Source organism: Chrysochloris asiatica, unplaced genomic scaffold, assembly GCF_000296735.1.
Source record: "Chrysochloris asiatica unplaced genomic scaffold, ChrAsi1.0 scaffold00008, whole genome shotgun sequence".
NCBI lineage: Eukaryota > Metazoa > Chordata > Mammalia > Afrosoricida > Chrysochloridae > Chrysochloris > Chrysochloris asiatica.
Window position 1 is genome coordinate 9,697,696 of NW_006408526.1, and position 16,404 is coordinate 9,714,099.

Genomic DNA, 16,404 nt, shown 5'->3' on the forward strand with positions numbered 1-16,404 from the left:
AAGAAGGATAAACAAGGTTTTATATAACTTTACCTGATTTTAAAACTTATTCATAATAAGCATCAATAACCATCTTGTGTCTTTGAGAAAATCCATCAAAGAAGTCACCATAACCTTCTGAGCTGACCTCTCTAACTTGAATTGAACTGGCCCTCAAAAACAGCCACTATTTTAATTGGACCTTTTTTTGAAGGTATCCTAACTGGACTGAGACAAGTGTATTCCTGAGAGAACTGTGTGCAGCCACCCACGGATCACAAACACATGTTTAAGCATGTTTGTGCTACATGTATGAACTGGGGCTCTAGTAGCAATACTTTTTTACTTACTCTCATAATGCAGTCCTGAACCAGATTCCATCACCATTCTGTAAAGGGATGGAAAAAACTAATCACTAACTTTATATCGAAAGGAGAGAGATCCTGGAGAGAGTAGGAGTAATTACACTCTCCAATTTCAAAACCTACTATGTGAGGGAGCTTTGTTTTTCCATGAACTCTTTGAATCCCCTTCATATAGACACACTAATCAAAATAGGCAAATATGACAAATCAGAGGCAGCTTCAAAAAGTTTGTGGAAAAATCTCTTTACCTGCCAATCCCATTTTTCCACAATTTGGAAGCCTCCTCTTACAAAGACCAATGGAACAGAATTGAGAACCCAGAAGTAAATTTATCCTCCTGAAGAACAGCTGATCTTTGACAAAGAGCCAAAATGCATTAAATGGAAAAGCGCTAGTCTATTTAATAATGTTGCTGGCAAAACTAGGTATCCTTTTGCAAAAAAAATGAAACAGGGTCCATATCTCACACAACATGAGAAAACTGTTTCAAGATGGATCAAAGACCTAAGTGTAAAAACTGAAACTATAAAGATAATCAAAGATAAACTAGGGGCACAAAACACTATGGGTTAATGTGCTGAGCTGCAAAGTTGCTTTGAACCTCAAGGTCAGTGGTTCAAGCTCACCAGCTGCTCCTTGAAAACCCTATAACAGGGTCGCTATGGGTTGGAACCGACTTGACGGCACTTACAATGACATAAATACACTATGAAACACAGCAATAAATGAAAAACTGGATAAGTGGACCCTCAAAAAATTGATTATTTACTTGTATCAAAATAGTTCACCAAAAGAGTAAAAAGAGAATCCACAGACTGGGAACATTTTTTGCCAATGACATATCAGACAATGGATTAATTTCTAAAAATTATAGAAAACTTCAGCACCTCAACAACAAAAAGACAAATAATCTAATTTAAAAATGGGCAGAGGACTTGAGCAGACACTTTACCAAAGAAGACATTCAGGTAGTCAACAAACTTGAAGAAATGCTCATGATCATTAGCCAGTAGAGAGACACTAATCAAAATGACAATGAGATATATCACTCCAGCATTAATAGCAAAGGAAAAAAAAAATGCTGGCCAATTGTTTGAAGAGATTAGAACGTAATTGCACTTCCTTAAAAATTGGAAATAGAAATACCATACAACCCAGTAATCACACTACTAGGTATATATCCTACAGAAACTAGAATTGTAACACTAATAGATATTTGCACACCCATGTTCATCACTGCATTATTTACAATAGCAAAAAGATAGAAACCGTTCAAATGCCCTCCAATAGATAGATATAGAAATTACGGTACATAATCATAATGAATATTTTACAATTTAAAAATACAACGATGAATCTGTGAAACAAACACCTTATAACATGGATGAACCTGGAGAACAATATGCTGAGTGAAATTCGTCATCACAAAAGTGCAACTATTCTATCAGACTACTACTATAAAAGGAGTCCTAGTGTGGCACTGTAAGGAGCTCTGGTAGCGTAGTGGTTACGAATCGGGCTGCGAACCTTAAGGTCAGCGGTTCGAAACTACCAGCCGCTCCACGGGAGAAAGATGAGGCTTTCTACTCCCGTAAAGATTTACACCCTCGGAAACCCTGTACAGAGTCGCTATGGGTCGGACCCGACTCGATGGCACTTAACAACAACAGCAACAACAGTGTGGCACTGTAGGATAAGCATGACTGCAGGGTTGATTTGAACCACAAGGTTGGCCAGCATTTTTGTTTTTTTTCTTTGCTATTAATGCTGGAGTGATATATCTCATTGTCATTTTGATTAGTATCTCTCGACTGGCTAATGATCATGAGCTGCTCCTCAGAAGCCTTATACAGGGTTGCCATGAGTTGGTACTGACTCAACAACACTTAACAACAACAACACTACCATAAAAAGTTAGGAAAAAAGTTTTTACAATAAAGAAATATTCTTTGATGGCTACCAGGGTTAGAAAGTTTAAAGCAATTGTTCAATGTAGGAATACCTTCCATCAAATCTGTGTAGTACCATTCGCCTTCCTACACCTGTTCAGCTTGCGTGTTTAGCTATGTATTGACTCATAAACTATTACTAAATTATTATTACTGTCATTATATTGTGTACAGACTAGTATTTACCTCTGTGTGCCTTTAGTTCTTGTGCTCTTCCCAGTGTCTTCAATTACCTTGATCATTTTGTTTTCCTTCTTTCAATTTAATATGAGTCCTGGTGTGGCAATGTAGGGTCAGCACAGTACTGCTAACCCACAAGCTGTTCTTCAGAAACCCTATACAGGGTCGCTATGAGTCAGAACCGACTCAGCAGCACTTAGTAGCAACAACATTCTACATTTAGAAAGAAATAACAACTGTCTTTTATTTATACAAACTACAAATGTATCCATGAATTTAGTAGAGCATACTGGGGCAAAGTGATGAAAACTTCTTAGCCATAACGAAACTCCTAGAGGGAATCTGTCACTGGTCCTGGGGACTCAGAACCATAGCCTCAGAACACATCAAGGTCATTTGGCACAACATAGCCACATAGAAAATGTTTTCATCCTACTTTGTTGAGTAGTGACTGGGTCTTAAAAGCTTATGAACATCTAATTTTGGTGCAATTATTAATCTGTCCTCATCCACAGTGACAAAGAGTGAAGAAAATCAAAGATGATGGAAACAGTTATCCAATGAGTTAGTGGACCATATGAAACTCAGCATCCATGACCCTGCGTAGAGTGGAAAATAATGTAGAACAAAACTCAAAATCATTTAAAAAAAAAAAAAAGGATCAGGCTTGCTTGTCAGGCAGAAACTGGTGGAACCCCAGAGTCTATGACCCTTAGTCACCCTTCAAACCTGGAACTGAGCTCATCCCTGTGGCTCAAGTTTCAGACAAGCAATAGACACACATATAAGGTGAAAATGACAGCAAAAGGCACACGCTCCTTAAAACAGCCAACCATATGAAATCCAAAGGAAAGCAAGCATTTCCTTAGAGACAGGGTTCAGAAGGCAAGAAAGGATGGGAAAGAACAATGGAAATGAATAACACAAGGAGAAATGGAATGAGTGCTGTTCCATCTTGAAGTTTACAAGCAGTCATGAAACTATATATATATATTTGTTGTTGTTGTTGTTGTTGTTGTTGTTAAGTGCTGACGAGTCGATTCCGACCCATAGCAACCCTATACAGGGTGTCCAAGGCTGTAAATTTGTACAGGAGCAGAAAGCCTCCTCTTTCTCCTGCGGAACAGCTGGTAGTTTCAAACTGCTGACCTTAAGGTTCACAGCCCAATCCATAACCACTACACTACCAGAGCTCCTTATATGTGTGTGTGTGTGTGTGTGTGTGTGTGTGTGTGTGTGAATTGTTGAATGGAAAACTTGTTTTGTAAATTTTTACCAGAATCACAATGAAAAGTTTACTTAAAAGAGAGAGAATATTATTAAAAGGTTATGCCAGTAAATTGGATAACTTAACTGAAGTGTACAAATCCTTTGAAAGGCAAACTACCAAATTTCACTCTAGAGGAAATAAAAAATCTGAACAGCCCTTAGTTTTTCAATAAACTGAAATTTTTTTAACCTTTTGAAAAAGAAAAATCAGAGGAGAGATGGCATCACTTTGGGACCCTGTGAAACATTTGGAAAGAAATCATACCGATCTTACACAGACTTTCTTGGAAAATAGAGAAGGAAATACTCTCAAGTCACAGTAAGCTGATATCAACACCAATCTGACAAGAAAGAAAATTACAGGCCAGTATCCCTTCCATACACAAGAAATACAACTCTTCTTAACTACTATTAGTAAATATAACTCAGTGTTATATAAAAAGGTTAATATATCATGACTACATGGGATTTATTTCAGGAATGCAAGATTAACTTGATAATTGAAATGTAATGAGTACAGTTAACCTTATTAACAGAACAGAAAATCACCTGATATCTCAATAGATTCAGAGAAAACATTTTCCAATATTCAATACACATTCATGTTTTAAAATGCTCAGCTAACTACAGATTTGAAGTTCAACTGCAAAAAACATATATATATATAACACCATACTTAATAGTAAAAGATTAAGTAGTTTATCTCTAAACTAAGATAGCATATTGGTAGTTTTTAGTGGTAGATAGAGGATGTATCACCTGCAATATGCAGATGATACAACCTTGCTTGCTGAAAGTGAAGAGGACTTGAAACATTTACTAGTGAAGATAAAAGAACACAGCCTTCAGTATGGGTTGCATCTCAATGTCAGAAAAACAAAAATCCTCACCACTGGACCAATAAACAACATTCTTATCAACGGAGAAAAGACTGAAGTTGTCAAGGACTTCATTCTTCTTGGATCAACTATCAACACTAGTGGAAGCAGCCGTCAAGAGATCAGATGACGTATTGCATTGGGCAAATCTGCTGCACAGGAACTTTTTAAAGTGTTGAAGAGCAAGGATGTCAGCTTGAGGACTAAAGTGTGCCTGACCCAAGCCATGGTATTTTCAATAACCTCATATGGATGTGAAAGCTGGACAGTGAATAAGGAAGACCGTAGAAGAATTGATGCCTTTGAGTTGTGGTGTTGGAGGAGAATACTGAAAGTGCCATGGACTGCCAAAAGAACCAATAAATCTATTTTGGAAGAAGTGCAGCCAGAGTGCTCCTTGGAGGCCAGGATGGCTGAGCTTCATCTCTTATACTTTGGACATATTGTCAGGAGAGAACAGTCAGTGGAGAAGGATGTCATGCTGGGTAAGATGGAGGGTCAGAGAAAAAGAGGAAGACCCCCAACAAGATGGATCAGCCAGGTGGCATCATTGATGGCTTCAAGTGTGGCAGCGGTGGTGGGGTTGGCCCAGGATCGGACATTGTGTCGTTCTGCTGTGCATGGGGTCGCTATGAGTCGGTTCTGACTCGATGGCACCTGACAACAACAACAACAGAGGTTCTATATGTTGTTTGATGTAGTCTTTATAAAGGAATAACTTGTCAAAACCCAAATAAGATATAAAATAATATCATCATATAGCTTATTTTAAGGAGCTCTGGTAGCGTAGTGGTTACGAATCGGGCTGTGAACCTTAAGGTCAGCAGTTCGAAACTACCAGGTGTTCCGCAGAAGAAAGATGAGGCTTTCTGCTCCCGTAAAGGTTTACAGCCTCAGAAACCCTGTACAGGGTCGCTATGAGTCGGAACCGACTCCACGGCACATGACAACAGCAACATAGCTTATTTTAAAAGTAAAATAAAAATAAAGCACATTAAATCTAGTACAGTATCTATCAGAGTAAAACTTGAAGCTTGAGTCCATTGATGCCGCCACTTGGCCAATCCATCTTGTTGGGGGTCTTCCTCTTTTTCTCTGGCCCTCCACCTTACCAAACATGATATCCTTCTTCAGTGACTGGCCCCTCCTGACAATATGCCCAAAGTATGAGAGACGAAGTTTGGCCATCTTGGCCTCCAAGGAGCACTCTGGCTGCACTTCTTCCAAAACGGATCTGTTGGTTCTTTTGGCAGCCCATGGCACTTGCAATATTCTCCTCCAGCACCATAACTCAAAAGCATCAATTCTGCGGTCTTCCTTATTCACTTCCAGGCTTAGCATGCATATGAAATTATTGAAAATACCATGGCTTGGGTCAGGCGCACCTTAGTCCTCAAGCTGACAGGTGCTTAAAGTGCTCTTCAACACTTTAAAAAGGTCTTGTGCAGCAGATTTGCCTAATGCAATACATCCTTTGATTTCTTGACTGCTGCTTCTATGAGTGTTGATAGTTAATCCAAGAAGAATGAAGTCCTTGACAACTTCAATCTTTTCTCCGTTGATAAGAATGTTGTTTTTTGGTCCAGTGGTGAAGATTTTTGTTTTCTTTACATTGAGATGTAATCCATACCGAAGGCTGTGCTCTTTGATCTTCATCAGTAAATGTTTTAAGTCCTCTTCACTTTCAGCAAGCAAGATTGTATCATCTGCATATCGTAGGTTGTTAATGAGTCTTTCTCCAATCCAGATGCCACATTTTTCTTCATATAACCCAGCTTCTCAGATAATTTGCTCAGCATAAAGGTTGAATAAGTTTCATGAAGCCATGATGGAACTCATGAAAACACTTTTAGAGCCTTGGACATCATTACTTATAGCTGGTTTTAGTTGCCATAGAGTTGCCTCTAACTTAATGGCAACCTTATGCATAACAGAACAAAACATTGCCCAGTCCTGCACCATCCTCATAAATGTTGCTAAACTTATAATTAGAAGGATGTTTTACCTAAAACTGCTACATCGCAGGTGGTATAATCTCAAAGAAAGCCCTCCAGACCTGATTTGTTTAATATTATCAATAAAATATCTCAGTTCCAAGAATAGGTATTAAAATAACTAAGCCTCGTTTTATTCTCCTGATCAGGTTGAATGACCATCACTTTGAGAGCACAGTGACAAAGAGATATGATAGGCAGGAGACAAATACTACTATTTATTAGCTAAGCAAGCTAAAGGATTTTAATTCTGTACCATATTGTTTTACTTTCTTAGTTCACTTTCTAAGCTAGAAAAATAATATATTCTTTGTTTAATAATAGAATACACCCACTCCTCACTCATCGATGTGGCTAGGTTCCAAAGACCAAGACATTATGTGAAAATCAGCGTTATGTAAAAATGAAAGATGACCACATCTGATCACAAAATGGAGTATGACATCATTGCATGACTGCCAGATTATATTATTACTTAACTGTCGATTGTTGTCACCACATAACTGCCAAGCCATGGAGAATCATGGCCCAGCCAAGGTGATACATAGACTGAACCATCACAGCCAGAGCTACTCTTGCCTCACACCTTGGCTTTTGTTATTGTCAGACATTACTATCATTAAACTCAGAATAGGTGCACAGTAGATTTTTTTACTATAGTTGTAAATGTAAAATATTAGATAATGAGATAGTTGATAAAGGAGTGGTAGTGGTGTGCCACCAAGTTGGTTCTGACTCATAGCGACCCTGTATAGAGTTTCTGAGGCTGCAAATCTTTATGGGAGCAGAAAGCCTCATCTCTCTCCTTAGGAGTAGCTGGTAGATTTGAACTACTGACACATTGTGGTTATCAGCCCAGCTCGTAATCCACTACATCTAAACTTTCTAAAATTTATGATCAATCTTAAGGGCCTTGTCAAGTCCATTCAGCTTTTTTACTAAATTTTTTATTTAAATCTTCTTGAAATTTATTTTTATCTGGTAGCATACTGGTTATGAGTTGGGCTGCTAACTTCAAGGTCAACAGTTCGAATCTACCAGCTGTTCCACAAGAAAAAGATGAGACTTTCTGTTCCTGTAAGTATTGACAGTGTAAGAAACCCTACATAGGGTCGCTACAAGTCAGAACCAACTCCACAGCACATAACCAACCAACCAAATAGATTTATACATTCTAGGTAGGTATCAGAAAGTTGAAATATTTTGTTTTCTATACTTTGAAGTAATCATGAAATTTCATTAAAGATTAATTTTGTTATTGTTAAGTGCCTTCGAGTCAGTTCCTACTCATGGCAACCCCATGTTGGGTTTCTGAATCGCTGCTGGTGAACTTGAACCACCGACCTTGCAGTTCAAACCAAACTTGCAGTCCAGCATATTAACCCATAGCACCACACCAGGACTCCTAAAGATTAATAGTTCTGTAAAAATTTCAGTAAAATAAGAATGCCTATAAAATTTATGGAAATGATTACTAAATCTCAAAAAAAAAAAAAAACCTCACCCATTAAAATCAACAGTTATCAACTCTAAATCTTATTTTTGTTGTTGTTAAGTGCCATTGACTCATAGCAACCCTGTATAAGGTTTCCTTCCTATGAGTCAGACCGACTCCATGGCACATAACAACAACAACAAGGAGCAACTGGTGAGCCTGAGCAGCCGACCTTGCAGTTCAAAGTGACCTTGCAGTCCTGCACATTCGCCGGCAGCACCACACCAGGGCTCCAGCTCTAAATCTAGTTATCCTGAAATCTACACTAGAATCACCTGGTGAAGTGAAAAATAATAATACCAACATATCAACCTCTTTCTTCTAAAAAGAATTTAGTAAGTGGGACCCAAGCATAGGTGTGTTTTTTACAAAGTTCCTTACATGATTCTCATGTAGAGCCAGAATTGAGAACATCTACTCTAAATAATAAGATTAACTTTAATTTTTTTTTTTTAAATGTATTCCTTATCAAAAGGAAACTCTCATATTAGGATCACCGAGATTTTGTTATTCCTAAAGTTAGATGCTGACGAGTTAGTTCCAACCCACAACAACCCTGTGTTCCACAGAAAACAATGCTGCCCAGTCCTGGGCCATCCTGACATTTGCTGCTGTACTTGAGTCTGTTGTTGCAGCCATCATGTCAGTCCATCTCATTGAGTCCATCTCTTTTTAGTTGACCCTCCACTTTACCAAGCATGATGTCCTTCTCTAGGGACTGGTCCCTCCTGATAACATGTCCAAGTACATGAGACAAAGTCTCATCTTTATTGCTTCTAAGGAGCATTTTGACTGTAATTCTTCCATGACAAATGTGTTTCTTCTTCTGACAATCAGTGGCATATGCAATTTTCTTCACCAACACCATAATTCATATGCATGAATTTTCCAGTCTTCTTTATTCATTGTCCAGTTTTCCAGTTCATGTAAGATGATTGAAAGTATGATGACTTGTATCAGGCATACCTAACTCTCCTCAGAGTAACATTTTTGTTTTTTATCACTTAAAATAGGTCTTTTGTAGCAGTTTCTTTATGCAATGTCTTTTGATTTCTTGACTGCAGCTTCCACGGGTATTGATTGTGAATCCAAGTCAAATGAAATCCTTGACAACTTCAATCTTTTATCTGTTTATCATGATGTTATTTGATGGTCCAGTTGTGAGGATTTTTGTTTTCTTTATGTTGAGGTGTAATCCATACTGAAGTCTGTAGGCTTTGATCTTCATCAGTAAGTGCTTATCATTTTCTTCACTTTCAACTAGCAAGGTCATGCCATATGCAAAGCATTTTCCAATACTCAATACACATTCATGTTTATTGAACATCTATTTCTTGGTTTATGTATAGTTTCCACATGAGCACAATTAAGTGTTCTGGAATTCCCATTTTTTGCAATATTATCCATAGTTTGTTATGGTCCTATGCATACCTTTGCATAGTCAATATAGCATTTCCTGGTCTTCTCTGCTTTCAGCCAAGATCCATCTAACATCAGCAATGATATATCCCTCATTACACATCCTCTTCTGAATCCAGCTTGGATTTTTGACAGCTCTCTGTTAATGTATTGCTGCAACCGTTTTTGAATTGTGCTCAACAAAATTTTACTTCACATGGTATTAATGAACTTGTGTAATAATTTCCACATTCTTTTAGGACACCGTTCTTTAGAATGGGCACCCATAGGAAGCTCTTCCAGTCTGTTAGCCAGGAGCTGTCTTCCAAACTTCTTGGCATAGACTAGTGCATTGCCTCCAATGCTGCATCAGTTTGTTGAAACATCTCAATGGATATTCCGTAGCTGAGATATGAGTGGTGATGGTGTGCCACCGAGTTGATTCTGACTCATAGCAACTCTGTATAGGGTTTCTGAGACTGTAAATCTTTGCGGGAGCAGAAAGCCTCGTCCTTTCTCCTGAGGAGCAACTGGTGGTGGTGGGGGTGTGTCATGGAGTTGGTTCTGACTCAGCAACTGTATATGTTTTCTGAGTCTGTAAATCTCTATGGGAGCAGAAGTCCTCATCTTTCTCCCACAGAATGGCTGGTAGTTTCAAACTGTTGGCCTTGAGATTAGCAGCCCAACTTGTAACCACTTGAGGAGCAACTGGTAGATCTCTCATTTCTCTCCAATATCTTGCATGTATTTTGGACTTCTTTCAGTACCATCAGTTCTTGAGCACATGCTACCTCTTGAAATAATTTAATCCAATCAGTTATTTTTGGAATAGTAACTGTGTATACCTTCCATCTTCTTTTGATGCTGCCTGCATTATTCACTATTTTTCCCATTGAATCCTTCAATATCACAAGTCAAGGCTTGAATCTTTTCAGTTCTTTCAACTTGAGAAATGCTGAGCGTGTTCTTTCCTTTTGGCTTTCTAACTCCTAGTCTTTGCACATTTCATTATAATGCTTGAGTTTGTCATTTTGAGCTACCCTTTGAAATCTTCTGTTCAGCTTTTATTTAATTATTTCTTCCAGGTGCTTTAGTTTCTCTATGTTCAAGAGCAAGTTTCAGAATGTCTTCTGACACAGTTTGATCATTTTATTTCTTTCCTGTCTTTCTAATAACTTTTTGTTTCCGTCATATGTGTTGTTCATGATGTCATCCCACAACCCCTGTGGTCTTCAGTCATTAGTGTTCAGTGGGTCATATCTGTTCTTGATATGGTCCTCAATTCAGACAAGGTATAATCAAGGTCATATTTTGGCTCTTGTGGACTTGTTTTAATTTCCTTTAGCTTCAGCCTGAACTTGCATATAAGCAGTTGATTGATTGTTCAACAGTCAGCCACTCTAAGCCTTGCTTTGGCTGATGATGTTAAGTTTCTGCAGCATTTATTTCCACAGATGTAGTCAATTTGATTCCTATGAATTCCATGTGGTGAGGTCCTCTTACATAGTAAGTGTTTATGTTGATGAAAAAAAGCTATTTGCAGTGAATGAGTGCTTTGTTGTTTTAGGTGCCGTCAAGTTGGTTCCAACTCATAGAGGCCTTATGCACAACAGAACAAAATACGGCCTGGTCCTGTGCCAGTCTCATATTGGTTGTTATGCTACTGGCACTGTGACAATCCTTTTCATTGGTGGTCTTTCTCTTTTTCCCTGACCCTCCACTTTACCAAGCAAGATGCCCTTCTCCTGGGACTGGTCCCTCCTGATAATATGTCCAAAGTATGAGATATGAAGTCTCGCCATCCTGGCCTCTAAGGAGTATTCTGTCTGTACTTCTTCCAATGAAGATTTGTTTGTTGTTATGGCAGTCCATGGTACTTTTAATATTCTCCTCCAACACTGTCACTCAAATGCATCGATTCTTCTGTGGTCTTCCTTATTCATTGTCCATATTGTCCATATTGAAAATACCATAAGTTGGGTTATGCTCACTTTAGCTCTCAAACTGACAGCTTTGCTCTTGAACCCTTTAAGGAGGTTTGGTGTAGCACATTTGCCTTATGTCATTTGATTTCTTGACTGCTGCTTCCATTAGTGTTGATAGTGGAGTCAAGCAAAATGAGGTCTTTGCTTTTTTCCATTTATTATGATGCTATTTTTGGTCCAGTGGTGAGGACTTTTGTTTTCTTTACATTGAGGTACAACCCGTATTGAAGACTGTGGTCTTTGTTCTTCATCAGTAAGTATTTTAAGTCCTCTTCTCTTTCACCAAGCAAGGTTGTAGGTTGTTAATGAGTCTTCATCCAATCCTGATGCCACATTCTTCTTCATATAATCCAGCTCCTCAAATTATTTGCTCAGCATACAAATTGAATAGGTATGGTGAAAGAATACAACCTTGGCACACACCCTCCTTGATTTTTAAACCATTCAGCGTCCCTTTATTTTGTTGCTAGAACCACTGCCTCTTGGTCTTTGTTCAGGTGCCTCGTGAGCACAAGTAATTGTTCCAGGATATCCATTCCCCACAGTGCTGTCGATAGCCTGTTATGATCCACACAGTCGAAAACTTTGGCCTAGTCAATAAAGCCCAGGTAAACATCTTTCTAGAGTCTTGGTGTGGCACTGTAGAATAAGTATTAGACCACAAGGTTGGTTTAAATTGCAGGGTCAGTGGTTCAAACTCACCAGTTGCTCCTTAGAAACCCAATACAGGGTCGCTATGAGTCAGAACCAGCTCTACAGCACTTAACAACAACTATCTTTCTAGTACTCTCTGCTTACTCTCTGCTTTCAGCCAAGATCCATCTGATGTCAGCATTGGTATCCCTGGTTCCATGTCCTTGTCTGAAACCGGCTTGAACCTCTGTCACTTCCCTGTCAAGGTCTGGTTGCAGCTAATTTTTAATTATCTTTTGCAAAATTTTACTTTCATGTGATACTAATGATATTGTCCAATGATTTCCACTTCTCTTTGGAATGGACACAAATATGGATCTCTTCCAATTGGTTGGTCAAGTAGCTGTCTTCCAAATTTCTTGGCCTAGATGAGTGAGTGATTCCAGTCCTGCATCAGTTGAAATATTTCAATTGTATTCCATCAATTCTCAGAGCCTTGTTCTTTGCCAATGCCTTCAGTGCACCTTGTACTTTTTCCTTCAGTACAAGTGGTTCTTGATCATACACTACCTCTTGAAATGGTTGAACACCAACCACTTATTTTTGGTGTATTGCTTTTGATGCTTTCTGCATCATTCAATATTTTGCCCATAATGCTGGTCTTGCAAAATTCTATCTTTCAATCTCCAGCATCGTTTTTACCACCAAGGCTATATTTTCCCACTACCAATCTTTCCTCATTGTTTCCACATTCCTATCATCAATAATTTTCAGTGCATCTGGATTCCATGTTTGATTAATTGCTGACTGCAGAAATTGGTAGAATTCTTTATTTCTTTATCATTAACTTTAGTAGTTAGTGTGAAACTTTGAATAATAGTCATATTAACTGGTCTTCTTTGTAGTCATATGTCTGTGATAGGATAATATCCATCTGCCTATAAAGATCCCCAGATCAAGACCAGTGTAGGTTTCAGGGCAAAAATGCAATTTGTAAATAACTATTTTCAGAATTTGATCTACTCTTAAGAGACCTTCAAGAAACTCTATACTGTAAATGGAATATCAGTAATAAAATTATCTTCTAATCTTTCGTTTTGGTTAGAATAATTGGGTTCTTACTTTAGCAGTTGAAATTCAAGCCAATATATGTGTCTGTAACTCCCCATTTTTTACCATGAGTACTGTTCAAGGAATATAGATTTGTCAGATCCTATTGTTTTAAGTGATAAGAGGCTACAAGTTTATGGTCATATTACTGTTTTATGTGCCAGGAAGAATTGAGTTCAGTAATGTAGGTGTGTTGAATCATTCATTTTGGCATTTCAAAATATCTAAATTATAAAACAATATTTTCTTTTCCAGAAATTTTGTGATGAAGTAAATCAGATAACCAATTCTGAAACCCTTTCAAGTATGGACAGTCTTGAAGCTGGGGTGCACGAAGAAATATATTTAACACTTAATGACGACTATTCCGCATCAATCCCACAGAATTCTGTTTCCCTCAAATCAGCAGATCTGCAATCAGCCAATCTAAGCTGCTTTGATGAAGATAAACTGTCATTCTCTAAAACTCAGCATATCAATAATTGGCTTATAAATATAGACGATCCAAATACTCAGACTGTCACGCCATTCTCAGATACTTTAAGTAAACCTACTGTTCTACCTTCATGTGAACAACTCAGTAGTAAAGAACAAACTTTACCTATTCTGAGTAGAACTATGGAAAAAACTACAAATACTAGCAACAGTTCAGTAGCCTTTGTACATAGTCCACACATATTTGTACAAAATAAGAAAGACGGAAAGTCTTACGAAACTAGCACTATTAAGACAGCTGATCCCTCTTCTGGAGTATTCAAAATGGAGAGACCATTTGTTACTGACAGCCCAGCATTTAAATTCAGTAAAGCCTGGACCACTCCAGATGCTCCAACCCGAGAAGCTGCTACATGTTTAGATCAAGAAAAACATTCTGAATTAACCCAACAAAATCCAACTACTTCAGTCTCTACTTCATTTGTACAAGTAGTAACACCTTTAGTGTTGACATCTAGTAGACAGTCAGCTAGACCTTTACCAAAAGACAGTATACACATAAAAGAAATTGACCCAGTGCAGTGTTCTGATAAATCAGATAACTTGGAAAATGTGAAAAATGAAAAGATACACTATTTTAATGATAATAAGAAAGAATTGCCTTTATTTTCAGATGATCTTCAAGCTGCTTGTGTGCCACACAACCCTTATTCAAAAGATAAAACACAGAAAATACCTGAAACATCGTCTAATATAAGTTCTAATGATATAGTTGGTTATTACAAGAAAATGAAATACAACATTCATGACAGAAATGGTGTAAGGTTTGTTAAAAGTATTTTAAAGAAAGAATCTAAATATGACCATCATTATTTTAAGGCACTAATTATGAATCAAGACTGCGTGTTTGGAAATCAAAAAGCAGCAGCTGTAAGAGATAGTATTGAATTAACAAAAGAAAAGGGAAAAGGTGTTGAAATTCAAAAAACTATTAAAAAACTGAGGTGGTTTGATGAAACTGGCAATATAGAAAATGATCCTGAAGAGAGTCATTCACTGAAAGATAGAAGAACATCTCCGCAGTGGTGTCAATTCCACGCACAAAATAAAAGTGGTGCTGCCAGCAGCGTAATTAGTGTTCCTGCTTGTGCTGTAAATTCTGCCGATAGAAAAAAGCCAAAGGATGATTCTGTCTCTGAAAATACTGTTTTGGAAAGATCTGAAGCAGACCATGTGCCTTTGAACTGTGTTTTTGTGCCTTCAGGTTATAAGTTTGCTAAACAAGCCTGGCTAGCCTCAAAAAAAGAGGAGAGTAAATCCTCTGCACATTATGATGATTCTAAAACTCAGAAAGGTACAAAGCCACAAAGTGATGGTACAAATGTAATTAGAAGAACGACATCTGCTAAAGTCCAATCAGGCTGTACATATACCAGTAGAAAAGGCACTGTCATTCAACCACATTCTGCAAGCAAAGTCAAAACATTTATACAAACTCAGGGTAAACTAATAATACCTCATCCTCCTCCTAAATCCATATCAAATATTAGAAGTGGTAAAAATATAAAAGTATCTCAGTGTCAATCAGTAATGCCTGAAAATTCTCAAAACATTATTGCACATAACTGTTTTAATTCAAAATATGTACTTCCAATGGAATATCATTTCAATCTACCGACTCAAGAAAGTAGACTTCCACTCTCAGATGCTTGTTCTGACTTAGTCACTGTGATACCATCTCTACCTTCTTGTACAGCTGGATGCCAAACCTTAGCACAAATAAATCCCTCAACTGGCACTCAAATGGTTGCTCACCAAGATGGGACGTTATATTGCGCTCAACGATGTCCTGTTTATGAAGAAAGCCATCATGGTGTGACTCTTAAAACTACTCGAGAAGAATCTGTTCCCTTGTGGAAAAGAGGGCGTAATATTTTGTGTCAAAATGAGATGACTGCTGGTAAGAATAGACTCCTTTCTTTTTATAGATAAAAAGCACAACTTTTAAACTTCATGTGACATTTTTCCTGTTGCAGTATAGCAATGTACACCTTAACCTTATAGAAATAATTTACCTCCCTTAATATTGTAAGTTCTTCTGTGAGTAGCTAAAGCTTTGAAAAAATGTCCCCAGACTTTTCTTTTTACTTTAAAAACTGGAGATAAGAAATGGGGTCTGATTCTTGTCCCATGCTGTTATTTTGCTATTGTTTTTGTTGTTGTTAAGTGTTGTTTTTCTGCTGTGGTTATTGTTACGTTCTGTCAAGTCAGTTCACACTCAAAGGAACCCTGATTGTGGTTTCTGAGGCTACGAATCTTTGCAGTAGTAGAAAACCTTATTTTTCTCCCATGAAGCAGTTGATGGACTCAAACCATTGATGATATGAAGTCCAGTGTTTATCCTACAGAACCACCACCTTCCCCTATTCTGCTTTTGTTGTTGTTAAGTGTCATTGAGTCAGTGGTAACCCTTAGTGGCCCTGTATAGGGTTGTCAAGGAACAACTGGTAGATTTGAACCACTGACCTTGTGGTTAGTAGTCAAGTGCTTATCCTATCGTGCCACACAAGGACCCTGTAAAGCCACTTGCTGTAAGTCAGCACCAACTCATGGCAATCCTGTATGTCAAAGTAGAACTGTGCTACATAGGGTTATCCGTGGTGGATATTTCAGGAATAGATCATCAGCTGTTTCTTGTGAGACACCTTTGAGTGGACTTGAACCGCCAACTTTG

General features: G+C 37.9%; 1 protein-coding gene across 1 annotated transcript in view; it reads left to right on the top strand.

Annotated features, from left to right (window-relative positions):
* KIAA1377 (KIAA1377 ortholog) overlaps window positions 1-16,404 on the top strand; it is a 99,115-nt gene that overhangs the window by 51,155 nt on the left and 31,556 nt on the right. Inside the window, exon 6 of the mRNA XM_006833949.1 lies at window positions 13,491-15,630. Coding sequence (XP_006834012.1) covers window positions 13,491-15,630 — 2,140 coding nt within the window. The remainder of the gene's footprint in view (window positions 1-13,490; window positions 15,631-16,404) is intronic.